We start from the raw sequence: 27451 nt of genomic DNA, 5'->3' as shown, positions 1-27451 counted from the left end.
TACATAAACATAACAGAACGCCTGTTGCACCTACTTGTCTTTTATAGGCATAATAATGTGTCTGTTATGTCTATTCTTAAGGGTAGTCCAAGGCACGCAACAGTTGTCAAAGTCTTCTATTCTAAATATAATTGGCATACTATTTCAACTTTGGCATGCATTGATCCTCTGTGTGCACACTTGGTTGTCTGTTATGTCTCTGGAGGAGTTCAAGATATTTATTGGACACTTCCTCCTGCTAAGGACATACCAGAATAATAAGAAATCCAATATTTCCCTGCAGGCTCCTACCCACACCAAATTGTAAAATATAATCCCTTGGTACCCTGGGGGCATCACCCAAAATCTATCTTATGAAAAGTACAGTGACTCTGCCTCGTGATCTTTAGGAAAACGGATTAATCACTTGAGCCCCTGAAGCAAACTGAATTTTGGGTAAATAGTTTAACCGAAGCATAGTTGTAATATGGATGGAGATTCATTTGGACTCAAGTGTTTAAAGTAAGTACAGAAATTATACAGGTAAACATTAGGAATTGAATAAGTAAGAGAAAAGAGGTAAAGTGTATGTGCAATATATTGAAGGCAGAATATACTATTTGATTATATTGGTCTAATCAAGAAAAACACAGTAACCCTATAAGGAGCCTTTTACATTTCATAGGCACCATTGAAATTACTCCATAAATTTCTCAGTGAATGTGTAAATTCAATTAAGTGCCAGACTGAATGACTTACTGACTGACTTTCTGACTGGATGACTGAATAGCTGACTGAGTAGAGATTTTGTAACAAGCAGATCTTATTTCTAGCAATCATTTTAGTGATGTGAGCATTACTGCCTCAATGTGTGCAAGGTGCTGCTGAAGCTGTTAGTTTTGGCGGGAAATGATCCAAACTTCTTCGGGCAGATACTTTTGGTGCCATTGCCTGGTTAAGACTTCTACCTTTGCACAATTTTGTCGGAGTACCCTCTCCACCAAACTGAAGGTTCGCTTGCCTCATTTAAAGTCTGGCATGCCTTCATTATGTCAGCAGCAGAGACTACTCTGTCTCCACCGTAGACATACACCTCCAACAGCCCAACAGAGTAAGGGTCATCTGAAATTTTGCCATTTGTACACCCACCTAATGTAGAATGGACAGTTAAAAGGCCAGTTTTCAATGTCAATTACAGCCAAGTAAAACATGGTGGCAAGGGGCGATGAAAACTGCAAAATGACCCCCACACCTTAGAGTGGAAAGTAAGATATGGACACTAAATGTTTGACAGTGGTTCCTGCCAATATGGGGGATGTCCAAGGTATAAATCCTTGCTCTCTTGCTGTGGAGATCAAAATCTTCCAGTGAGGCAAGCCTAAAACTATATTCAATTAACCCCTTCCATGCTTGTAACGGAACCATTGCGTCATGAGTCACGGTTGGGCTGTGCTGATGACGGAATGGTTCCGTCACGCCCACGCCCACGATTGGAATGTCCAGCACAGAGCTGGAAATCCTGCTGCACAGAAGCAGTTAAATCCTTCCAAACGTTGGCACCTTTGATGCGACGTCCAGCTGAAGCTCCTGAGGTCTTGGAAGTTCAAAATACAAAAGTTTCAGAGTATCAGGGGCAGTTTCTCTTAGCCACCTTTAAGGCATATGGAACTTCAGGGACAGAACTTAGGGACTAGAACAAACTACATCAGAGGCCACCAGCAAGTCCAGTCCTATTTCAGTTGTAACTTGTCCACTGGTCACCCCAGTTAAAAAGCCTTTCATAGCTTGCTATGTGCTATTAGCCACACAGGAGGTTAGTCAACTGACCTTTGGAGCCCATGTCTTGGTTACAAGCGGGAGCAGGCCCAGTCCTTCATGTCTCCACACATATTACAAACAGTAAGACCAATCCACTTCTGTTCTGCCATAGTTCTAGAAAGTGTTCATAGGAGCTGGGGATGAGATGTGACTTATATTCAATCCACTAGCCACTGGGTAGGGATGACTTATTGTCACTGCCGGATCAATGGGAAAAAGTTACCAAGGGTAGATGTTCCCATTTTGAAGCATATCCTGTTTGCCTCACTGCAAACTATTCCATAGTCTACCATTTTCAGTACAATCCAACATGACAACGTTTTTATATCCCATGAGAGAGCTTGGAGAGCTTGTGGCACACCTAGGGCTTTGTTTAAGGTAATGCAAAAACCCCCCACAATCAACCAGTTCAAAATGGTTATGGAGCCACCTCCCTCTGCCACTGAAACTAATATGAGGAGGTTAAAGTGTGTTTTGGGATCACAAAACCCCTCTTCTTCAGGCTTACTATAATACTAAACTAAATCACAGACCTCCCACTGGTCCGCTTTAACCCCTTGAGCGCGGCCGCGATTCTGCGCCTGTGAGTCACTTTTAATGAGTGGGCGGGTGCATGACGGCCCCCAGCCGTCATCAGCACACGAGCACCGTGATGCATGATGGCTGGGGGCCGTCATCAACATGAAAGGGGTTAAGTTAGTGCAGTTCCTGGACACTCCTAATCTGTCATGCTTGGGTTAAGTTAGATTACATTCCTCCCCCCAACCATTCTGCCAGACCCAAAGCAGCACCAACAGGCCAGTTGCAGGTAGGCCAATGCTAATTAGTCTGCAGGGACTTCAGGCAGGGAAAGTATAACTTTTCAACAAATACTTTCCTGTATAGTTATCAAAAATCCAACTTCATCATTGCATTGTATTTTGAGTAAATATCAAAACGTGGTTGAACTACTCCGTGGCTTATTGAAAACACCAGATACGGGATTCACATATTAACTGTACATTATCTTTTTCTTCATTGAATCAGCTATTTCCCAAACAGTAAAAATAGCCTTTTGGAGGCTGGTTACGGTAGGAACATGCACACATTGAATTTGTACATGTTACACTTTTAAATACCAGACAACCTATCTTGAGGGTTACAAGGTTGACTTAGGAGAAATGTACTTAATATTTAAATGTATGGTTTTACTCCAGCCATAAAGTATACCTTGACAGGTCTGCCTCCAAGTGTAAATGCTGCCAGAGTCAGGCTGAAAATGTAGACTTGAAGCCATATTTTTTTTCAGATTAGTGAATGTCACTGTAGGGGCAGTAATCCATGGGTGGCATTTAAGTTTCAACGCAATTGGTGTATTTCCTCACTCTATACACTTTGTTCTTCCTGGAAAGCTAAATATGCCAATTGGGGAGTGTCCAATGTTACCATATATTCGGGTCTGAGCACATGCACTGAGGACTTAACAGCAGTATCAGAGTACAAAGAACAGCAGCATCAGTCCTAAAAAATGGGGATGACCACGGAAAAAGAGGCACTTTCATAGACATTCTAGTTGTCTAGCTGTATACACATGAGCAGAGAACAGATCATTATACACAAACATACACACACCATACACACACATGCACACACATAGTGCTTCTTCCTTCATGCTGTCCCTGAACATCCAGTACACAAAATATACCTCCAAAAATGTTTAAAATATCTCGAATCCAACATCTTCTAGTCAGAATGTGGGGTGCCCACCATACTTTTTCCTAGAACATAGCCAGTGCCTGTATGCTAGAACACACAATTCTGCACTGACCATCCCAAGACAATCTATAAAAGGTTTCTGAAGCAGTGACTTTCAGGCACATTTTCATGTTGCCTTACAAACCAATGAATACATTTTGTGGTCGAGTTACCTGTATTCCAAAAGTGCCCAAAACAATTGCACAGAAGATAGGGTTCCCAAAGATGCCATCAAAGACATTTCTCTCCCCGTGGATTTTACGAGCGTTGATCTCATTGAATAGCTGCATCAGGACAAAGGTGTTGAAGATTATTGTGTAGTGTTCCGAAGGAGGGGAGTGCAGTGGAGCGTTCCTGCCGCTGTCGATCGTAAACATTTTTTCACCTTAAAATAGAAAAGTTTAAAAAGGATGATCTCTTCGTAAACTCACCGTCATTTATTCCAAAGTCACGGATAATTTTTTTAGTTCTGATAAAGAGGCGTTTGTGGATTATACAGCAATAAATGAGTACAAATGCGCAGGCAAAGTATTAAAAGTAGAATGTTACAGGACAGATAGAGATGGAGAAAATGTACATGCAAAAGAATGATGCTCACCATTTTAGTCATTTTTGTGGGACTGTTAGAAATCGGGCTTCTGGTTGGTTAGGGTATGCACCTAAGCCAAGCAGAACCCACCACTCTAGTCAGGGTCGATCAGATACACACCAAAGATGACCTGCGCTCACCCTCTGGTAGCTAGGCACAGAACAGGTATCCTAAGAGGCAATGTGTAAAGTGTTTGTGCAGTACACATACACACTAACACAATGAAAGCACCAAAAACAACTCCACACAGGTTTAGTAGATATTTTATGTAAAAATTAAGACCAAATATGATTGAAAATCCAACCAGTAGATTAATAGTTATTACATTTTGCATGTATTCGAGCAGAGCTTTTACAAAGATCATTTAAGCTTATTTTAGAGCCTTTACGGTAATTTCTCTTGAGTTAACCGTTACAACTGTGTACTTTGAGAAAGCAGGACTCAACGTGTCCCTATGTTTCTGTGCCTTGATGAGAGACTCCGCTGCTCTGATTAGGAGATGGTATCCGGTTCAGCACTAAAAGATGAAGGGGGGCTGGGGTAAGTTGAGGCTCGTGCTGGGGCCTCATTCATCTGGCCCGCATCATGGTGCAATGAAGTGTGGTGCTGTAGCACGGCTCCCAGCCAACAGCGGAGCTAAAGAGAGTTACAGGTTGTGTTGGCGGGCATTGAACACGGGCCTGTGTCTTTACCAAAGGAGGAATTGTGCTTCTTCACGGTTCCTGGCCGACAGCGGCGTTCAGTCAACTTATTGGTGTTATCAGAGGGGCCCTCCTTGCGAGGTCCACATCTTGGCAAAAGAGAGTCACTCTTTTGACACTTAGAGGCCAGTGACAGGTGTACGGGGCGGTGTGACATCATGGTGCACTCCCAGTTGTGCGGGCAATCTTGCCAGGGGGGTTGTCAGTGCATCCGCAGCTCTAAAGTCTCGGGCTCAGTTCTAGCCTTGAACACGGTACTGCACAGATGTGCTGCTGGGAGAAAAAGAATGACGTTTCACAGTTCTTGTTCACCAGTACCCGTGAATAATTTGATAGTCTCCTCACAATGGGGCGCTGCTTGTATTGGTAGAAGGGTGCAGGGGCGGCTCAAGGCTCATGGCGGCCCTGGGCAGGGAGCGTAGGTAGGGGGCCCCGGAAGGGGGGGTCCGGGTGGGGCCGGGCAGAGCCCCCGGAGCCCAGGAAGGTGTTCTAATAAAACGCCCAGAAAAGGCGTTAGATGAACAGTACCTGCGGCTGCTCCTACCCTTCCGAATTTGTCTCAGAACAATAACATTTAGGAGGAGGAGGGTATTGTGACACACAACGTGGCCAGCAGTGGGTAGGGAAAAAAGAAGCCAATCAGGAACCAGGAGGAACGCAGGCGCGTAGGCCAGTGAAGAGGGGTGGGTCAGGGTGCTTGGAAGTGGAAAAGAGCGGAGGCTGCCAAATCCCTGCCAGGGGCCGGCACGCAAATATGTATCCATCCTCAGAGGATTATTAGCTTGCACATGCCTAATACCGCCCCTGAAGGGTGAAAAGGGATGGCATCATGAAGTCTCTCCTGAGATAAATCATAGTGTACTGAATACACGGCATTCCGGTAGTGCTGCAATCCAGGGCAAAGATGTAGATCTTGTAGTGACAAGGTCTTTCATATGTCTGAGGCCTCAGTAGAGAACAGGGGACAAACCAGCAAGCCCTTAGAGCGACACTGGGTTGCTTGCTCTTCTCCCTTGCATCAGGGCAGAGGTCAGCAGTAAAGTCTAAATAGGTACAGCAGCAGCTCCCCTGGGAGAGTCAAATGCAGCAAGAAGGCAATTCTTCAGCACAGCAGAATTTACTCCAGAGTAGTTTCTTCCAGGTTCAATAGTGCACTCCTATGATAGGATCAGAGCCCTCATCTTATGCTCAAAAGTGCATTTGATTGGAGGCAATAGGGTGCTCACCTTGCAGGACACTTAAGCTGGTGCTCCAGGAACCCCCGCCCATATCTAAAGACTGTACAAACCCCACAGAACTAAAACACACTCACCCGTCTTCCTGGTCCCGCATGAGCAGGAGTATTGCGTTTATCTTGTGGATCGGGTTGCTGGGGCTCCTTGGGCTGGTGTGGCGTCTTCCGTTGTATCCGAGTCTGTGCTGTGTTGCTGCTGCAACGGTCGGGAGCTGCTTGCAGAGAGGGGCGGAGCTGACCTGACGGTGTCCCCGCGGTAATGCCTCCAAAGCCTGGGAGAGGGAAACCTTGCATGCCGATTGAAACTGCTGGTGCTGCAAGGCGCGCCTCAATTCTCAATCGAGGCAGCAAGAGGGGTGAGCCGAGACCACACCTGCACGCGCATGCGATACCGACCGTTTGGCGGTTCAAAGCGTCCCAGTACAGAGACAGGGAACGATACACGTGACGCAGTCTTCCACGGGGGCCGGGTAGGCTCATCACAGAAGGCCACCTGGTACAATAAGGGAAGACTTTGAAAGGTGCATGCTAAACGCTGACCCACCAACAAACCCTGAAGAAATCACTGTAAGACAAAGTGATGAAACATGTCGGTTGACTTTTAATCAGAGTGAGCTAACAGCACAGAATAAAGTCATGAGTTGCCAGTTAGTCTTACTCTTTTTATAGTGGTATTTTTTTGTTTTTTCACTTAATTGGGCACGGAAATATCACACTGGGTCCTCAGCACTCACAACACCTCACGGTTGTTTGACCTATATGCACTTTCTTTATGTTTGTTTTTCTCCCATTTCTTTAAGGTTGACAGTAGCCGATGATGAGAAGTGAGGAATCAGGCGAGTACCAGTCTGATACAATCCTCTCCTTGGTGTTGCTTCCGTGAGGCACTGTCAACCTCCCCTCCCCTTTTTTTTCACGTATGGAAGGGGGGACATATATGTAGCGTGGTGGTGATACTGATATACATACACACGTCTTGGCAACATTGCCAGACTGAAAATTACAACGGTGTGTAATACTGTGGATAGAAGTTAGATACTCCCTCTACCACAAGAGTAAATTCTTCCTTTTTTAGCCGTTGAGCTGCTCAGGAGCAGGCCATTGTTGTATGAGAGATATTTGAGTGGGGGGCGGCCTGCTTCTGTTTCCCCCTAGGCTCCTGTTTTTTTGAAAGTGGATTTAAATGCCAAGTTGGAGTGATAGTCATGTCATGTCATGTCGTGTCAAAAGTTTTTATAGAGCGCCATTTTCACCGCGAGGTCTCAAGGCGCTAGCAGCATAGGAACCGGGGGGGAGACAAACATTGAAAGGGCATCTTACCAGAGGAAAATAGGCCACAAGCTAGGGAAAAAGCCAAGTTTTCAAGGCCTTGCGAAATTGCTGATGCTCTTCAATGGAGAGAAGGTGGGGAGGCAGCTTATTCCAAAGGGCAGGTGCAAGAAATGAAAAGGAGCGCTGCCCGTACCTGGAAGTACGCACCCGAGGTTGCATTAGAAGAGACTTAAGGCTAGATCTTAAGACCCTCTTGGGAGCGTACCAGTTTAGTTTTTTTTTGAGATACCTGGGCCCCGTATGGGCAGCCAATGTAGTTGTTTCAAACATGGAGCTGACGCTGTTCTGGGTGGAAGGTCCAGCACCAATCTTGCCGCCGTGTTCTGCAGAGTTTGTAATTTTGACAACTGTTCCTCATTCAAGCCGGGGTACATGGTGTTGCCATAGTCAAGATGGCTAATGATCCGGCCCTGAACCAATGGCTTTCTGGCTTCAAGCGGTAGCCATCTAAAGATCTTTCTTAGGCCACGCATTATACCGTAGCAGGTGCCCGTCACCTTGGCTACATGATTTTTTAAGGACAGAGCACTGTCCATAATGATTCCCAGATTCCGGACTACAGGCTTAGGGGCCGGACAAGCTCCCAGCTCGGATGGCCACCATTCTGTCATCCAGTATCTGTCAGCTTTACCAAACAAAATGATTTCGGTCTTGCCCACATTAAATTGGAGTTTGTTCGCTCGCATCCAGCTACTGATCTCAACCATGCATTTTTTAAAGCGCAGGCAGGTGTCAGCAGGATCAACTCCGCATGTGATCAGCAGCTGCGTATCATCTGCATATCACACCGTTCCAAAGCCATAAGATTTAATTATTTTAGCCAAGGGTGTCAAATACAGATTAAAAAGCAGCGGGCTCAAAATCGAGTCTTGAGGCACGCCTACCGTTGCCGAACGGCTCCGGGCTGCCATGGAGTCGACTCGAACGGTGGTGAGAAGACCGGTGAGATAGTCCTCGATCCAACCCAGTGCCCCTCCACAGACACCAATCTCCCACAGCCGATGTTTCAAAATACCGTGGGAGATGGTGTCAAATGCTGCGGAGAGGTCAAGGAGGATGAGTACAGCTGCATCGCCCCTATCCACCGTGAGTCTGATGTTGTCCATAATCTCCACCACAGCGGTCTCAGTGCTGTGTGCGGCCCGGAAGCCAGACTGGGAAGGATCAAGGGCTCCACTGGCTTCTTTATAGGCTGTCAGTCGGTTATTCACAAGGAGTTTCAACACCTTCCCAAAGAAAGGCAGCAGCGATATTGGCCGATAGTGAGAAGGTAAGGCTGGATCGTCAGATGGCTTCTTCAAGATAGGCTTTACTTGGGCCTGCTTCCACTTGGACGGAACCTCAGCTTGCTCCAAGGAGGCGTTAAAAATAGCAGTAAGGGGCTCAGCTAGCAAGGGCATAATTTTTGTACAAAGTCGTGGCGGGAAAGGGTCCATTGGGGAGCTAGACTTTATTCTACTAAGACCGTCGAGAGTCTCCTCGACCGTGATCGGCGTAAATTTTGTCAAGTAAAGACCTTGATTGTCAGCCATCTCCGATTGCGGCGTCACCAAATAACCTTCTGGGATCGGTTGGTCCAGATCTGAGGTAGGAAAAGCAGCATATATTAAATTAATGTTTTCCTCAAAAAAGTCCGCCATTGACTCAACCCAACTTTGGGAGGGGCTGAACAGCGATTGTTCCACATGGGGTGACGTAAATTCCTTTTGTATTTTGAATAATTCTCTACTTGAATTAGCTGAGGTGTTTATCCGCTGTGTTAAGTACTCCTTCTTTGCCAGTTTTATTTTTTTCATATAGTCTAAATGGAGTATCTTATATTTAGTTCTGTCCTCCTTGGTTTTGGTTTTACGCCAAATTCGCTCTGCGGCTCTGCTGGCCAATTTAGCTTTCTTAAGATTAGCGGTGAACCAAGGGGCAGCCACCAGTTTGGCTTTAACAATAACATGGTCTAGGGTTTGTAAAATGGAAGACTCCAGATTATCCACCCTTTGCTCTAGCGAGAGGGCCGAATTATTTTGGTACTTAAAGTGAGCCAAAAATACTTCTGGGGTAAGTTTCCGCCATGGATAGGTTGGAAAAGGCTACATATGTGGGTGGCACGATAACAGCTGCAGGCCCACTAGTAGAATTTTGCTTACAGGCCCTGGGTATATGGGATACCACTTTACAAGGGACTTACAAGTAAGCTAAATATGCCAATTGCATCCATACCAATGTTACCAAGTTTAGCGGAGAAGCACTTGCACTTTAGCACTGGTTAGCAGTGGCAAAGTCCGCAGAGTCCTAACTGCAACAAAAAAATACAGTAAAAAATGGGAGGGATGAGAAATCAAACATTCTAAACGACATGTTTCCAAATAATGCTGCAAATGTATTCACAGAACTGAAAAATTATCTTACGCTTATTCTCATCAGCATTTGAAGATACTTTTAACACATATACAATTATTGTCCATTGCAACTCAAATCTCGAAAAACTGTTGATTACACAATTCGTCTGTGCAATATATTTATTCGATCTCTCTCATTCGGTGCTAATCATACATATTTAGTAATAGCGTCATGTTATTGGCTGATTATTGTCACATCATGCATTTCTTTCATCTTACCAGCAAACAGTAATGTGAAGATAAGAGTAAGTTGATACACCGCATGGCCCAGAATATTTTTCATCATAGTGCGCGAAATAAGAGGCTTGTTTCTGCCGTATGGTTTTCGAAGAAGTAAGGCCTCAGTGGGAGGTTCTGTGGCCAGTGCAAGAGATGCAAAAGTGTCCATAATTAAATTTACCCACAGCATCTGCACAGCTTTTAGTGGTGAATCCTTCAGATAAAAAAAGAAAAGACACAGTTCACATATTTGCTCAAAAAGTTATAAACTCTTTTATATTGACATGACTCTCTATTATTAAATAATGGTACAATAAAAACCCGTCAGGAGGGATGGTTGCAGCACAGTGTTAAATATTTGTTTGGTATAATAATTCTTTGTCAGAGTGAAGCACCTAAAATATGTGACTCATCTGTATGTCCGGTGAAGAAAATGTCAATGTTTCTGCAGGGTATACATGAAAATTTATCTGCTTTGAAACACACAGCCAAATTTCTGTTGACTATAGTTTCATACTGTCAAATATTATATAGTTAATCTACAATGAATATGTAAATAAAGTAAAATCAGATGGACTAAATAACATTTAGAAAAATCTATTAATAAGTACCTCCGGGAACTTGAAGAATAAGTCAAGCCAAGTCTAAATTTGATACTGAAACACTTTGCTCTAAATCATTTAGGCTTTACCCATTTAATCATGTTTGATGAAATGTTTCAAATGACATGAGAGGGAAAATGTGGACTTCTATATGTGATTTCAATTGGTTGCCTCATTTCAGAAACTAGTTCTGAAATGAATTACGCATCAATAAGTGCCTGGGTTGAATTCTCAGCCGCATACCTTCTCGGTGTTCCAGAAGAGGTGGCCACCAAATAACCTCTAGGAACCAATCATAGCTCCATTATAGAAAAAGCCTTTGGCCATACAATGAATGTCAGTCCAGAACCGAATAATTTTGTCCTGTATCTTTTATTGGTATTCTTCTATCGATATTTGTTTAGTTACTCGGCGTACTCTCTTTCTGATTCAAGAAATTCACTTTATACTATATCATTGGTTTATGGTACACAACCCAGAAAAATTACAATTAGGGATTTACTTTGGATCCCTGATGAAGTCGGAGGCACAACACTGGTACGACGAAACACCTATTGGCTAGAGGCTTGGCTGAAAGCATGAAGACTACCAATAAAAGATACAACACAAAATTATTAAGTTGTTCATTGTGTGCCAAAGGCAAATTCTAAAGTGACAAATGGAATAAGAAATGACAGAAAGAGTTTTTAATATATGTACATGAAAATACCTTAGTATCTTTTTTTGCCCATTTGCTCATACAAAAGCATTTACATTCATTTTGTTAATTTTTTTAAATTTAGCTATAAGTTCTTCTCAAATCAAAAAAATCTTCCCAAACAAAATGCTTCTCAGACATGCATATCAATTTGTTATTTTTACTAATACATACGTCAACAATTTTTGTCAATTTTTTACATATCAGGCCATCTGACCATTGAGGGATTAGGATCAGTACAATAGCACCTCAGAGATTATGGGCAAGATGTATCCAAGGGTTTTACCCAGTCTGTGTCTATGGGAAAATTGTTTATACATATGGCCCTATGTCTCACAAAAGTGACTATCTACCTCTTCCCTCCATCATTTTAGCACGATTGCAAAACACAATTTTCATCATGTATTTATGACATAGTTGCAAATCAAAACGTTTAACGTGTATATTTCAAAAGTACAATTTGTTCAGCTTTATTTTGATGCTTTAATTCACTAAACAATAAAGTGCATTCTGATTCTGATTATAGTCTCAGTATTTCATGTGCAAATGCTTTAAGTGCTAGACTTGTAGCTTTTTTGTAGGTAGGAAAACTGATAAGAGATTGGATTTAAGAGGTGATTGGAGTTGGGCAAGTTTTGGATGGAAAAGGATAACCAAATGTTAAGGGAGATAATAGAAAGGCAGACTATGTCATAACATTTCAATCATGTTTAAAACATGTGCGCTTTCATCGTAAGTACCTCTACATTCACATATGATTGGGGTGGTTGAAATTCTATTTTTTCTGCAAAGTTTTAGAGTGTTGCTCTTGGTAAATCTTACTTACTTCTGCAATCTTTGAGAAACGTTTGCTGAGAAATTAACTTTGTGCAAGGGAATTCTCCCACTAAAAGTGAGTGTGCACTGAGGTAGTCTCCAGTAGGCCTCTTTTGCTGGATTTCTCCCTCATTTTAAAACGTGCAACATTTCCAAAAGTTGCAAAATGTTAAAGTAACCTTCTTGAACTTTGCAGAGGACATTGCTGTAACATTCTCTTAGTTCTACTTACCTACAAGACATATTGAACATATGAACATATTCCTGAATGCCCACCAAGATCATCTGTTACACATATTTTCAAAATGCCTCACCCCAGGAAAATCACAGAAGGGGGACCTCCTTTGGCTATCTCATTGTAGCTGCATGGAATATCATATAGCTTCATCTTGGACAGAAAATCCCCCACTTATAATTTAGGAAACAAATGGAAAAATAAATGTTTCACCTTTAAGTCTCTCTTCCACCCTGTGTAATCTTCTGCTGTAGCTCCAGGACACTTATGCACTTAATAAAGTACTTCACAAAATTCATTCATCATTCATTCATTCATTCGCACCATCATTAATATTGCTCAATACGAGGACCTTCTTTTTTGATTGTCTGGTAACTCTACCGTGATTTTCACCCAAAACAATGTGATATGGTATGTTCAAATTACCCAATTCTTGCAACCACAGAACATGTAATGATGAGGCGATAGCATACAAGGGAAAAATATTAGCCCACTGTATCACTATTTTCCTGGGTGGAGTACCTGTAAGGGAACCACAAACAAACATCTTCTAATTTTTTTATTATAAATAAAAGAAGTTCAGTGAATTATTTCTTTTCTGAGTATAACAATTTGATTAGAGAACTAGAAAATATGCCAAAACGAGCAAAAGAAAGTCCTGTTTTAAATTATGTTTGTTTCTTATTGATAGAGGGCCTGATTATGAGTTTGTTGGTGTTGGAGCAGGCCGTTGCATCGTCAGCGCCCTGTTCCAACACCGCCAAACCCATAATCTTCCCACATGCCTGGAATACAGGTTGGACGGTCGTGCAGCAGTGCCTATCGAAGGCCCATATCTGAGCCTTAGAAAGGCACCGCAATGGGAGTGCTACAGAACGTTCCTGTCTGGCATGGACGCATTTCCAGGTAATAAGGGATTAATATGTCCGTATTACATAATGTGTTATCTCTTTTTGACTTATGTTGATCAAGAATAGGTCTTTGACTAATTTTAGACTATTGGCAATGGATCGAATGTACCTTGGCTCATATCCTAATAAGCCAATGCTTCTTATACTATGAATTTGTGGCTTCTTGAAGTATTTCAATACCTCATGACTTTTTATAGTTTTTTATTGTAGTTTTTAATAGATATATTATCTCTCACATTCTAATATAGGCCCATCTAATTTAGTTGTGGCCTTCCACCAACTTGTTGGGACCGAACACCATATAAACTACTGAGTTTAAACCGCTGATTAAGCTCTTGCTTAACAGGCAACAAGGCTTTAGCATTAACCTTGCCATCGGAGTTTCTTTGAGTAAAACACGTAAGAAATTACCAATATCTGTATATCCCCTCTTTTTAGGACTACACCTCTATAAGCTTGGAGGAATAGTAAGCTGACAAATAGGATTGTGAGTCCACTTAACCTTTTAAACCAAGGTAATATTATCATCTCGCCCTATACGTTATCAAGCATTATTGGAATTCCATATGATGATGATTAAGAGTTCTTTTTTTCCGTTGGCTCATAGGCTCATCCACATCTTACCTTTGCGAAAGCTGTACAGGACGCATCCAACTTTGATAACAATTAATAGGTATTGACTGGCCGTGTCCTTTTTAATCAATGTGCGGGCACTAACATTTCTGTTCCATCACTGCATGTCACTTATGTCTCTATCACTTTTACGTACTTACTTTTTGGAATCTTTTTAAACACTTTCATAATTCCTGTTCACTGGATAATCTATTACTTGCACTCTATCTACTACAAGAGAACATCACCGTTTGGTCTTTCCTTGGGGTCTGTCAGAACTGACTATTCTGGTAACTTTTTGTATCAGTATAAAAGTTAAATTGATGACAGAAACCAGATTGCTTATCAAGTTATTTCTTGTTAGCAGCCTTGAGAAAGTTACTTTTCAGTAAATAAACATGTGTCGGCTGCCTGTTGTGTGTACTTTGTCAACAAGTTTTGTAACATGTATCATAAGTATGACAAGATATATACAATTGTGCAAAAAATGATATTAAAATAGCAAAGATATTTGATGTCTTGGATGTTCACTACATACAGTTAAAATTTGTATTTTGTACTTTGATTAGTGATTCTTTAATAAGGTCAGGACAGGGAAATCTCTCCCACAGAAGCACTTGCTCCTATGTATAACGAATATCTGAGTGCTGAGGTACAACTGTCCAGTTAACTGTTGGCCTGGGTGGTGAACTCCAATCCGTTCATGGAATTTACAGAGTGTTCTACACTCTGCGCTCCGCGGAGAATGGGGAGGGTAGAAAACTCTGGTCCGCGTAGAGCAGCTGAGTTTCCCCCCCCGCTCATGCTCACGATCGGTAAGTTCCCGAACGAGAGCTGATTTCTACCCCAGCGGCAGGAAGACCAGTGCGAATGACATTTCGCAATGCACTCCACCACTTGCGAACTCCGCAGAGTTTTTTTGTCATTTTGCGGAGTTCTGCGTAGCAAACCTCTGCGAACTACGTCCAGGCCTGCTTTAAGTCCATGCTGTGCAGGAACTGGGGGTACATGCATAAAGCGGGGTACAACATGTGCCTCACTGCATGTATTCCATTGCCCTGAGGAGTTTCTTCACTGCCACAGTTTTCATGGCGCGTTTACACCATGAAAACTGCGGCAGTGAGGAAGCTCGTAATATGCTTGCCGGTGCTGCAACTGGAACTGGACTGGACTGGACACTGCTGGTGGCCTCTGCTGGAGTGAGTCATGGCCTTGAAGGGCTCTCCCTGAAGTCCAGAGAGCATTAGATGTGACCAAGAGGAGCTGCTCCAGAAACTCAAAGAAGTTTCTCTCGCTGGAGGATTTTTTATTTGTGAATGAAAAAGACTATGGGGATTTTTTACAAGCTCCTTGCTCACTGGTGCGCCACTTTTTATGACGCTCCAACAGCTCAGATTGCAGATCCATATCTACGAGGCCATGCAAACCACATTGCATGACTTTTCCTGGCCTAGTAGATATGGTGTAAGGCAATTCAGTGCAAGTTGCTGTGTTGCCTTATACTGTGCCAGGGAGACATTTCATGGGTGTTGCGGTAGGTGCTCCGAAACAACACCCATGGTTTTTATGCATTTCCAGATTTACAAGAATCTATAAACCTGGGACTGTATCAAAACTGTATGCCTCCCAAGGACCGGCATAATGAGGAGAAATATGTTTATTTCTTCATTTTTTCCACTTTCTATGTGTTCTGTTTTCTGTAGCACACATAGAAAGACGAAAACACATCTTAGGATTTTTTTTTATGTGCAGGAGGTTGCCCCTTTCTGCAAAAAAACAACCCTGCCAATAATGCAGACACCTTTGCTCCATGGTACAAGGGTGCCTGCGTTGGTGCTAGTCTGCCAGAATGGTGTCATCGCAGTGGGAAAGGACACAAATTCACCGTTCATCATAAATACGGCATACTGCTGCCCTTTCTTTTTGATGCAGGGCAGTGCAGCAAAGTGACTTACTGCACTGCCCTGCATCAGAAACTTGCAAATGAGGCTCCTTTTCTAAACCTATGAAATCTTGACCTAGCAAAAGCATAACAGTTATCCACCCAACACCAGGATTCGCCAGCCTCGAAATTTTTATTTCTTCTGCTCCATGCTTTTTCAACCAAAATCAATGACTTCAGAGGGACCTTGTTCAGCAGCTGTCAGCCTTTGAGTGGACTTTGGTGACTATTGGCTGCAGTCTTGCCCCCTGAAGTATTTTGACTTCCATTTCAGAGACTAAAGACATAGGGCCCGATTCACAGAACTAACTTAAAACAAAATTCTAAACTTACTACCATTTTGGTATTCATGGAAGGCACTTACTCATTTCGGTATTCACAGAAGGCACTTACTCATTTCGGTATTCACAGAAGTTAGTAGTCCTAACTTTAGGACTTCTAAATGCCTTCTGTGAATACCGAAAGTCTTAAAATTAGGATTTTTCTCAATTTAGTAATAGCAAAGTTAGGACTCCTAACTTTAGAAATCCTAAATGCCTTCTTTGAATACCGAAAGTCTTAAAATTAGGATTTTTCTCAATTTAGTAGTAGTAAAGTTACTAGTCCTAACTTTAGGACTCCTAAATGCCTTCTGTGAATACCGAAAGTCTTAAAATTAGGATTTTTCTCAATTTAGTAGTAGTAAAGTTAGGACTCCTAACTTTAGGACTCCTAAACTGAGAAAAATCCTAATTTTAAGACTTTCGGTATTCACAGAAGGCATTTAGGAGTCCTAAAGTTAGGAGTCCTAACTTTACTACTATAAACTGAGAAAAATCCTAATTTTAAGACTTTAGGTATTCACAGAAGACATTTAGGAGTCCTACAGTTAGGAGTCCTAACTTTTCTACTCCTAAACTGAGAAAAATACTAACTTTAAGACTTTTGGTATTCACAGAAGGCATTTAGGAGTCCTAAAGTTAGGCTCCTAACTTCTGTGAATACCGAAATGACTAAGGGGCATATTACCAAGCAATAGCGATAATTATCGCTATTGCTTGGTTAGAGACAAAAATGTACCGCTGAGCGGCGGCGATTTTTACCGCAAATAAACCTTGTTATTACCAAGGTTTATCGCAAATGCGATAAAAATCGCCGCAATGCATGAATATCGCAGAAAAGTCAGCTATATTCATGCATTACCGAGCTAATGCTCTTAGCCATGTTATCCACCTCACATTGGATAACATGGCTAAGAACTGCTCAGGGCAGGTGTTAACTTTTGGAGATATTCGCGCTTAGCGCGAATATCTCCAAAGGTTGGTAATAGGAGATAGCGATGTTAGCGACTGTTTTCAGTCGCTAACATCTTGGCACGCTCACTTTGCATGTCATTAGTGATAAATATCACTGACATGCAAAGTGGGGCCCAAGATGGTCGCTATCTCCGACTAGCTGTCGCTAACTGGTGTTAGCGACAGCTAGGTAATAGGGAGATAATTTTATCTCAGCTTTCTTGGCTTTTAAAGCCAAAAAAGCGGAGATAAACCCCCTTGATAATATGCCCCCCAGTGTCTTCTGTGAATACCAAAATGAGTAAGTGCCTTCTGTGAATACGAAAATGGTAGTAAGTTTAGAATTTTCTCTAAAGTTAGTTCTGTGAATTGGGCCCCTTATTTAGAATTTGGCATACAGGATACTCCATTGCAAATGTCACAGATTCCCCACTCTCTGTCAATGGAATATTTCCTCTGACATACCAATAGAATAGGAACTATCAAAGGAAGGATTTTAAAACATCCGCCCAGTTTGGGGTGGACAGTGTAAAGGTTTCTGTTTTATATCTGTCACTGCTAGGAAACACCTGGTGGTAAGAGACAGGAAAAAAATGACCCCAACACTGTGGGAGAAAACTCCAGGGGATTTGTGTCATTGTTTTTTTTTTAACTTTTCGAAATTTAAATCCAACTTAAGGAGTTTGTTTTTGAAAAACAAAGAACATTAGAAAAGTTTGACTGCAGGCTGCCATGGCTGACGGTGCTGTCCATCAAACTTTCACACATGGACGGGAACTGCCATGATGGCAGTCTCTGTCAATGTAGAGAGGTGTCTGCACTTCTGATGGAAAACTCTCAATCTGACAGGCAGAGGTCAACTCAATTTTCATTTTCCTGCAGACAAACATGGTTGCTTCAGCCATTATGAATTTGAGATACATTTTTTGTTGTACTTTTCAGCTTCTGTTTACACTGAGCTGGCTTCCAGTTTTTAGGCCCTGGCTCAAATCATAATATGGCCCAGAACAATATTATAAGCATTTCCCCTATGATAGTATTTTTTTGTATAAAGGTTATTAATTATAGGGTTATCCATTGCTCACTCACATAGAGGCTTACACTTTCCTCAGCTATTTACCACGACTACAAGCCAGTCATGATCAGGGATTTCCTGTGCTTCAATAGAAGGCTGGCTTGCATATCTAAAGCCTTGAGTTATCAAAAATACTTTATCCCGGATAAACTTTCGTCTTAATAGAAAGTATATATGTGTGTGTTAACGGATGGTGCTTGACCCGAATATCAAGTAACACAAATGTATTTAACTATTTCATTTGAACCATATTCTTAAGCCAAGAATTTCTTATTACTTCTCCTGTATCTTTTAATGAGATCAAGTTACAATACAAAGCTAAAGTGTGCTGCTCTGATTTCAGAGATGGAAGTTCTTCCAGAGCTTCACTAAATTTCACATTCCAAATAGTTAGTGACAGTATATGTCAGCGGCATAGGACCTGTCTTCGTGTAAACTCCTCTACATCCATTGAAGGTGTCCATGTTAAAACAGCCGCCTAGTTTATAACCTATAATCTGCCCTATCCTGCTTCCTGCCATGCCTCCAGTCATTATGCCACCCTCTTCAGTGTTCATTTTCCCAGGAGTGATTTGTACATTTTGCAATGTATGAGTTTTAATTTATCAAAATTTAGCGCAGAAATATTCCCATGAAGTAGAACTCTGAATGGATAACGGCAGTCAAATCACAAGATTTAATCAATTATAATCAGGTAGGAACTTCCCCAAAAAGACAACCACTGAATACAATTTAAGGGTTGTGTGCTAATTTCAGATGATGTTGTTCTTGAAAAGCACCTAATGATTCAAGGACTGGATAAACTGCATGGTTTAAGCAGCATTATCAGTTCATCTTTTAACTCATATAAAAGCAATACAGTTTGAAAACAAATGTTGTGCTGCTTAGTGGAGTGGTATTCATAAACATTGCATAGCAAGGTAGACATCTCAGCAACAAATGAAGTAGCCAGACACACACTAGTCCACTATTTTTGGTAAATAAGACTACATAAGTGTTGCAAAGTCATCCTGTGCCCTGGGCACTCCCAACTGTTTTGACCTGTACTGGTGGTAATTTACTCAAACTGACCCTGGTCTATGCCTAACCAGGCCCAGCGCCGGAGCTATGCTGAAAGTAACACTTAGAATACAGTAAAAACACCTACATACACTAGGGTACACTATGGGCTAAAGTACCTCCTATGATTGGCATGCCCTCCCCTATAAGGCCCTAGTACATAATGGGGCAGGGGATTGAAACTACCTTAAAGGCCCTAGTATATATTAGGGCATGGCAGTTAAGAGGCCAGCAGCCCTCTCTGCACTTGCATGTGTGCACTGCTGAAGCCTAAGGTCAGTTTAACAGCAGCCCTGTGTTGCAGGACTGCTTTTAAAATGCAAATTGTGCCAAAACTCAACTTTGTTGTTTGGGTCACTTAAAACGTGATCAACTACAATGTTTGGGTATACCCGCAGTCTCTCCCCTAGGTGTTCCGGGGGTGGGGGTTCAGGTATTTATAAGGAGGACCCTTAAATAATGAGTTGTAATGCCCTGGGTTCAGTGAAATTGTTCATTTCTCTCCCAACATTGTTGTAAAGAGCTTCCCAAAATTTACTTTTGCATTAGGAGCACTGTGGAGTGAGGATCTGCAATATGTTTACATATTCAAAACCACTGAAGTCTCCTCTAGGTATCCCAGACCAGAAGTGTGGGGTCCTGTAGATGTAGGCAGGGTCCTTAAAAATATATTTTATAAGCCCTGGTATTGGAAAAATGGCTCAAGTAATGTTTCCCTTTGCAAATCCCTGGCCACATAGATTAATATGGCAAGAAGTTATTAACTAATAATTCCCACTTGGAGAATCATAAAAATGCCATTCAGAGACTTCCTAGAATGGTATTGATGGATGTATGTCAGTACAACGCGATCTTTTTGATTGCGGTACTTTACATTGCGGATTTTACAACGCAAGTCGTTACAACGACTTGCTTTGGAGGGTGCGGATTGAGGATTATTATAATTTTCTATTCTAACACCAGTCCACGTAACAGTAGGGAAGGTGTTGGAATAGAAAATTACAATATTCCCTAACCAACAGCGCCATCCCAAGTCGTAGTAACGACTTGCGTTGTAATGGCAGCGTGGTAAAGGTTGTGCGGTGTAAACACTGCTTTGTAAACAACTTTTCCCGTATTGATAAATTCAACAATATGGTATTGTTGAATTTCTCCTAAAGTCTACAGACAAGAAGTTATTAGACTTTGTTTTGTCTGTAAGACAGAATTCAGCCTTCCAATGGTCACAGTTAAGTGGATTAGCCAACGCTCCTTTGATGAGGTGATAAATAGCCCCGGGGGTTAGACAGATCTTCTGGGAGTGCAAGGTTCTGCACTCATAGGAATGCCAGAGCAGGGGGAGAGGTTGACAACCATATTCTTCAATGGAAGGAGGAGACAGGCAGAAGAAGTCAGTTTCAATTTCTACCTCTCATCTTTGAACCCAGCCAGATGTTGGGATTAAGGATGGAATGAGAAGAGACAAGGGGTAGAGACTCTGAATATACTTTCCTGAAGATTGCGCTTGCTGCACAACCTGAACTACAGCCCTGTGGACCTAACTTGCTTCGAAGGGACTAAATAGTGGACTCCCTGCAAGCTACAGGTTAACAGAGCTCACCTGGAACATCACCACCAAGAAAATAAAGATTTTGTCTGAGTGGATTGTTGGAACTGAAGTCCCGAACTTTCAGGGACCATCTTGGAACTTCCAGACCCTTGGAGTATGTTTGGACACATTGGGACCCTTTGTGGAACTTCAGAAAGAAGTTCCAGAAGTTTGGAGAAGTTTGGAGCAACTTTGGAAAAATCTTCAGAAGTGGACCAACGAGACATGGCCAGCCAAGCCGGAGACACTCAACTATGAGCCAGCCTGCCGTCTTAAAAAAGCTCCAGAGGTCCGACTTACAGAGTTTGACTGGTGCTGAAACCCAAGCCAGTGAACCCTCACCGAAGCCGGCCTGGTGAAGAGCATTGAGGAATCCCTGAATAAAAAGCTCTGTAAAAGTTTCTAAGTCTGAATGTAGAAAACGTGATCGGGACCAACCGTGAGAGCAAACCACCCACCTTCAACCACAAGTTAGCCTGAATCTTTGGTTTGTCCATAAGTTTGACCGGGAGCTCATCGCAAGGCAAGCCGGTGAAAGGCTTAGAGCTTCGAGGGACCCCGGGAAGAAAAGCTCCATAAAAGTTTCCAAGTCAGAAGGTGAAAACTTTTACTGATGTCTACTGCGAGGGGTAGCTGCACAGGGCTCCATTGCTGTCGGCCTGAAACTTTAACTTTGACCCGGTCTAGCACGACCAGATATACCAATTGGCACTATAGGTTTCTATGGGCAATATAGTGCTATAAAATTCATGTCCCCAGGTCCCTACATTGGATTTTTTTTTATTTGGTGTCATTTTAAAGATAAAACTGTTTCCTATTTTTATGATTGGTGTTGGATTTTTATCCTGACTGCTTGAGGCAGGTCATAAAGATTTGACACAGTGAAGTCATAGGAGTGGTGCAGTGAAATCTCATAAATTTCACTGTGTCACTTCCAAAAGCCTTTTTTTAGGTGGGAACACCCACCATGCATACATTATATCCTGACGAAGTATAATGTAACACAGGCATTTACAAAGGGACGCATCTGCTTAGATGCATCAATTTGTAAATAGGGTGCAGTGTAGTGCACTGATTACTCCGCCGTAGCATCACTGAAATGTTACGTAATGGTGGCGTAAGCCCATTACAGTATGAGAGCCTAAGCATATTTTTCCTGAAAGATGACTCGGAGCTCAACAACCAAAGCTTAAATAGGATTCCACGCCTGAGCTGCCAAATAGGAGAAAGAATGGACTCTTTTTCTGACCTGCCTAACCCATTCATCTATGAGGAGCACAGAGTTCTTGAGGGAGAGTAGTTTAATCAGATATATAAGACCAGCCGAAATGGCCCTGAGGGCCAAAACTAGCAATTTGCAAACAATGATCTTCCTTACAGAAATCCAGTGCAATAATCATCACCATAACACCTTTACACATTAATGAACAGGTAGACTGGGACTATAAAACCATTTTTGGACAAAACTTAACATTTTACAAGGATCTTCCAATTCAAAGATATTTATTACAGATTTCATAAGGAAATCTCTGCATGTTTGAGATTTTTTGCACTGCAACTCGAAAATTCTGTTTGACCTGATATAATTTACTGTTATCTTAGTTCTGTATTGTATATACCTTTTATCCTCAATGCAACGAATAAACAAAATTTAAACAGGAGAAGTATCTGTACTGCACAAAAAACAATCCATGTACCAAATAAATAGGTCAAAGAAGCGGTAAGCAAGTATATGAACAATGCTTTTTTATTGCACCGGCATGACAGACCCCAGACATATTTATAATAGGCCTCTTCCAGTGCTTGGAAAAATTTGAACTTTCTGTTTTTACTATATTAAAGTTTCTTTATTTCCCCTGTAGATGTATGCTTAGGGTTGGTTACCTGCCACATGGCGCCTTCAATGCTAGTAGAACCCTGCTTGAAAATAATTAGAATTTAACTCGGAATTAAAAGTTTTGTTTTCATTTCTATTTTAGAGTTAAACGTTTTATTTTCATACTCATTGATTTGGCAAATCATTCTATGTACAACTCATGTTTTTATTTTCTCAAGTTAAAAAGCAAATACAATGATTTGGTGATTTAGAAAACATATATCAGTTCATGTTTAGAATATCTGCTAGGAAATCTATGACTTTTGTTGATCTAAAAGCACTGGCAATTTGTATGAAAACAGGATCGACTTGTTTCTTGATGCTATAAGGCCACTAGAGGGCGCTGTTTGATTACACAACTCAACTGTTAAAGTTATTCCCAGGAAAAGTAAAATTTAGAATGGATTCTTGTTTATTTATTTGTATTCATTTATTTATTTGCATGGTTAGTTAAAACCTTTGCATCATTAAACCGCAACATTACACCGACATGTAAAATAGTTATGCAGTTCAATGAGCAAGGGAAACCATTTTAAGAATAACATTACAAAATATACTTAGAATAATTCTTGTGTGTAGAATCATGACCGATCTACAATACAATACATTGATATGAACGAACATCGAATACAATGAAGTTGCAGAATGGATTAAAATTACGTATGCACAAGGTAGTGAGTTATACTCAGTTAAAGAAAGAACAAAGAGAAAAATTGTGCCTAAATGAGATGGCTCAATACTGAAGGTGAAAGGTGCAGAGTGGTAGGTTATTAGGCAAGGCTTTTTCAATTTTAATTCCAGTTCCTTGTGTGTAGGCGAATCCTGTTTCGAGTCTTTTTTATACTGATGGGCATCAGTTTCTTTCTAGTCCTTATGTATCTCTGCCAAATGTTGCTGATTGCCTCTTTTCTGCCTTCAAGGAAAATCTCACGAAAGACAGTTCAGCTGTAAATCCGGCATGTTCTAATTCCTCTTTGGTTGACAAGTGGGCGTAAAATTTTTCTCTCTGGCAATAATTCCTAACAAGTGCATATCAAATGCATCAGGTCTTCTTTCTCTTTACCACATAACCGTCAGTCGGTCGCAGTTGGGTTGCGTTTTCAAGGATGTAGGTGTAGGAGCGATGGTAGAATGCACGATATCACAGGATTTTTTCTTTTAGTGAGTTTAAATAGCCTGTATGGAAATGAGATTGCAGTACAGGTTCGTCATAGCTATGCAGCACAAGCCAACCATGAGCTTTCCCCCCCACTTCTGGCTGTCCTGTATTAACGAGGCAAATTTGATGATTTTTACTGCCTTTTTGAAGCTGGCATGGATTGCAGATGTTGCCAAGAGATCTTGTAGGCTGACTTGAGCTATGGACCCTGTAATGTCCTCCGGTGGGGTAGCGGTTCAGTCTACCCACTCCCGGAGGTGACGCACGAGCGTTGGTGCATGACGCCATGCACGTGTATATAATAAAGAGACGTGGCCCGGTTCCGGCAGTCGGGATCACTTGGTAAAACCACAACTACGCGTTGAGTCCTCATTACGGCCGCTGCAGCTCTAGGTAGTTACCCGCGCAGCGGCACAATGACACTGGCCACAAGGCGCTAACGACCTCACGCCGCCCCCTGTGCTAAGCTGACGACCGTGAGTGGCCTGCATCCAGACTGTATGCCAGCCTACGACATATCATCATGGCCCTGCAGCCACCTGAGGAGTCATCTAGATGGTGCAAGCCTACTGCCACTAATTGCAGGCCTGCAGCCACAGACAAGACCAACCTGCTGCCACCTGAGAAGACCCTGCAGGCATTAGGAGTACCTTTGTGGTGAGCAAGTGGCTCACGTTCAGCCCCCACCGCAGCCTGAGCACAGGCTTGTGTTTGACCCCAGCGCCTTGGAGGAGGTCGGGGTAGAAGACAAGCTAAGTAACCACGATAAGCGGCGAAATAGCCAAACTGCGCCACTGTCACTCTTGGCCAGGCAGCTCCCATCCTAGTCCAATAGGGAGACAGTACACGTGCCGTGAGGTGTGACCACAGCTGCGTCAGGATGGCGTCGATCCCGGCCATCGAGCCCTTCATCGTAGATGGTGCCCCCTCCTCCCTCGCCCCTCGATCTATTTTGAAGGGGCAGCAATAGCTCGCGACAGGCGCATGGCACTACTCCTCCACTTAGGGGGCAAGGACATACACTGCATCTACAAAACACTAGTAGAGGCCACCTCCAAAACGTATGTGACGCTGCTCAGAGACTATGAAAGATTATTTTTCACCAGGCCAAACAGGAAGCAGAAGAGTCATTGGACACATTCAATGGGTGTTTGAAGGAGTTGGCCAGCACGTGCAGCTTCCAGGATGAACAAGAGGAGATCAGGGGCCAGATATAACATGGATGCTACTCATCCAAGCTCTGAGTGAACATCCTCCAGGAGTCCAGCAAGTCCTTGGCTGATATCCTCTCCTTGGGACAGTCAAAAGAACTGTAGCAAGCCAGAGCATCCCACATGGAGGCCACCCTCCACCACCCCATCAAGACGGAACAGGTAAACGTGGTAGAGAAGGTGAACGTGGTGAAAGCCAAGTCACGTCAAGGCCCTGGAAAACGCCCGCAAAGCAAAAGGAAAGAATGTGGCTACTGTAGAGGCACACCCCACCGCATGCAAGACTGCCCAGCAAGAGGGAAGCTGTGCACAGCCTGAGGGTGGATGAACCATTTTGCCGCAGTACCCAGGTCATCAAAGCTTGGGAAAGAGACGGTGCAAACGGTAGCCGAAACGCAAGACAGTGAAGATATGGAAAACTACATGGGAGACTACCCTGTCCATTATATATTCACAGTAGATAAACCGTGACGGAAAAGACAGCGACTCCCAAAGTGCAGACTCAAGATTCACCACCAAGACATAAGGGCTACCATAGACACAGGGGCCTCGATCGAACTGATGGCTGCCAACGTATACAACCAATTGAGTCCACGCCCACCTTTGCACGAAGCAATGATTTGGGTATTTGCCTATGGACAGAAGACACCCATCCCACTCCTAGGATGTTTCAAAATGGAGCTTAGGCATCAGGACCTCAAGACCCCCACCACGGTGTACGTGACCAAAGAAGGAAGTGGAATGCTGATAAGTGGCCAAACAGCAGAGGAACTGAAACTGATCTCATTTGCTCTGGCAGTGCTGGAAGAGGAACTAGTGGCCATCATGGAGGAATTTGATGATATCGTCAAGGGCATTGGATGCCTCAAAGGGAAGGAGGTCTCTCTCCATATTGACCCGTCAGTCCAACCGATAGCGCTGAGGAACAGGTGCATCGCATTCCACCTGCGACCAAAGGTCAGAAGAAGAGCTGGAAGCACTGGAGAGACAAGGAATAATAGAGAAGGTCAGCGGGCCTACTCCGTGGGTGTCCCCCATCGTGGTGGCGAGAAAGCCAAAACAGCTAGGGCAGGTCTGCATTTGTGTCGACATGCACCTCCCAAACACAGCGGTAAAGAGGGAGCACCCCTTAACCCCTACCATCGATGACATCCTGGGGGAACTGAACGGCACGGTGTGGTTCTCAAAGATTGACCTACGTTCAGGATATCACCAGTTACCCCTATATCCGGACTCTCGATACATCACTACATTTTCTACTCAGGTCGGCTTCAGGAGGTACATGCATCTCAACTTCGGGATCTCGAGTGCCACTGAGGTGTTTCAGAACACCATCAGAGAAGTCCTCAGTGGACTCCCTGGAGTTCGGAATGTGAGTGATGACCTGTTGGTATACGCCTCGTCAATGGAAGAGCATCACCGAAGACTTCGCAGTGTTCTCCAACAGGTCAAAGAGTCCGGACTCACCCTGCACAAAGAAAAGTGCCAATTCTTGAAGAACAAAATCAGTTTCTTTAGCTACACATTCTCGGACAAAGGAGTAGCCCGAGACCCTGACAAGGTGTTAGACGTTCAGGAAGCCCCGGCACCCTCCAACATCTCAGAAGTACAGATTTATCCAACACTAGCAGCCCGCCCCAGCGTTGCCTGGGGCAGAAGGGGGCTGGGGGCAGCATTTCCGGATTGCGGCAGCTTTGCCCGGGGCAGAAGGGGGCTGGGGGCAACATTTCAGGCTTGGGTGCACTCCCGCCCCAGCCCACGCCCGCCCCGACATTGCCCAGACTGCCTCCCGCCTCCCGCCTGCCTCCCGCCTGCCTCCCGCCTGCCTCCCGCCTGGCCTTTGCCTTTGCCTTACCCCGCCCGCCCCGACATTGCCCAGACCGCCTCCCACCTCCCGGCCGCCTCCCGCCTCGCCTTTGCCTTACCCCGCCCGCCCTGACATTGCCCAGACCGCCTCCCGGCCGCCACCCGCCTCCCGCCTCGCCTTTGCCTTTGCCTTACCTGAGCCGCCGCTCTTCCCCATGCTCCGGACTTCACCGCCACTCCTCGCTGCTCATCACCGCTCCTCCCCGCCAGTCGTCATCACGCACGTTGCGGACATCGCTAGGTCGCGGCCGGCGCTACTTTTAGGGGACTACTTTGTTTTTAAAGTTACATTTTTAAATTTACGTTTTTATTTTATTTTATGCAGCCTATGTCCATCTACACACCCTGAGGATTACAACAATGTATTGGGTGTGTGGATTGGCGCTGTGGTTCCTGAGTTTACCTTGCCAAAAGGTTTCTGTTCTCTCTTTATAATAGTAGTATAGATCACAAAGCCCCTCAGGGAGCTGACGAAGTCCACCACCATGCACTTGTGGAGCCCTAACCAAGAACAAGCTTTCAAAGACAC

At 43.3% G+C, this 27451-nt stretch overlaps 1 protein-coding gene across 5 annotated transcripts in view; it reads right to left on the bottom strand.

The window, feature by feature from the left end:
- The window catches only part of ATP2B2 (ATPase plasma membrane Ca2+ transporting 2), a 1489679-nt gene that overhangs the window by 45802 nt on the left and 1416426 nt on the right, over window positions 1-27451 (bottom strand). For all 5 annotated transcript variants that reach the window (XM_086938944.1, XM_086938947.1, XM_086938945.1 and 2 more), the window contains 2 exons: window positions 10000-10213; window positions 3705-3916 (listed from right to left, as the gene is read on the bottom strand). In XM_086938944.1, the coding sequence (XP_086795070.1) occupies window positions 3705-3916; window positions 10000-10213 (426 nt within the window). The remainder of the gene's footprint in view (window positions 1-3704; window positions 3917-9999; window positions 10214-27451) is intronic.

Source organism: Lissotriton vulgaris, chromosome 9, assembly GCF_964263255.1.
Source record: "Lissotriton vulgaris chromosome 9, aLisVul1.2, whole genome shotgun sequence".
NCBI lineage: Eukaryota > Metazoa > Chordata > Amphibia > Caudata > Salamandridae > Lissotriton > Lissotriton vulgaris.
This window is presented reverse-complemented; position numbering and strand designations above follow the sequence as displayed.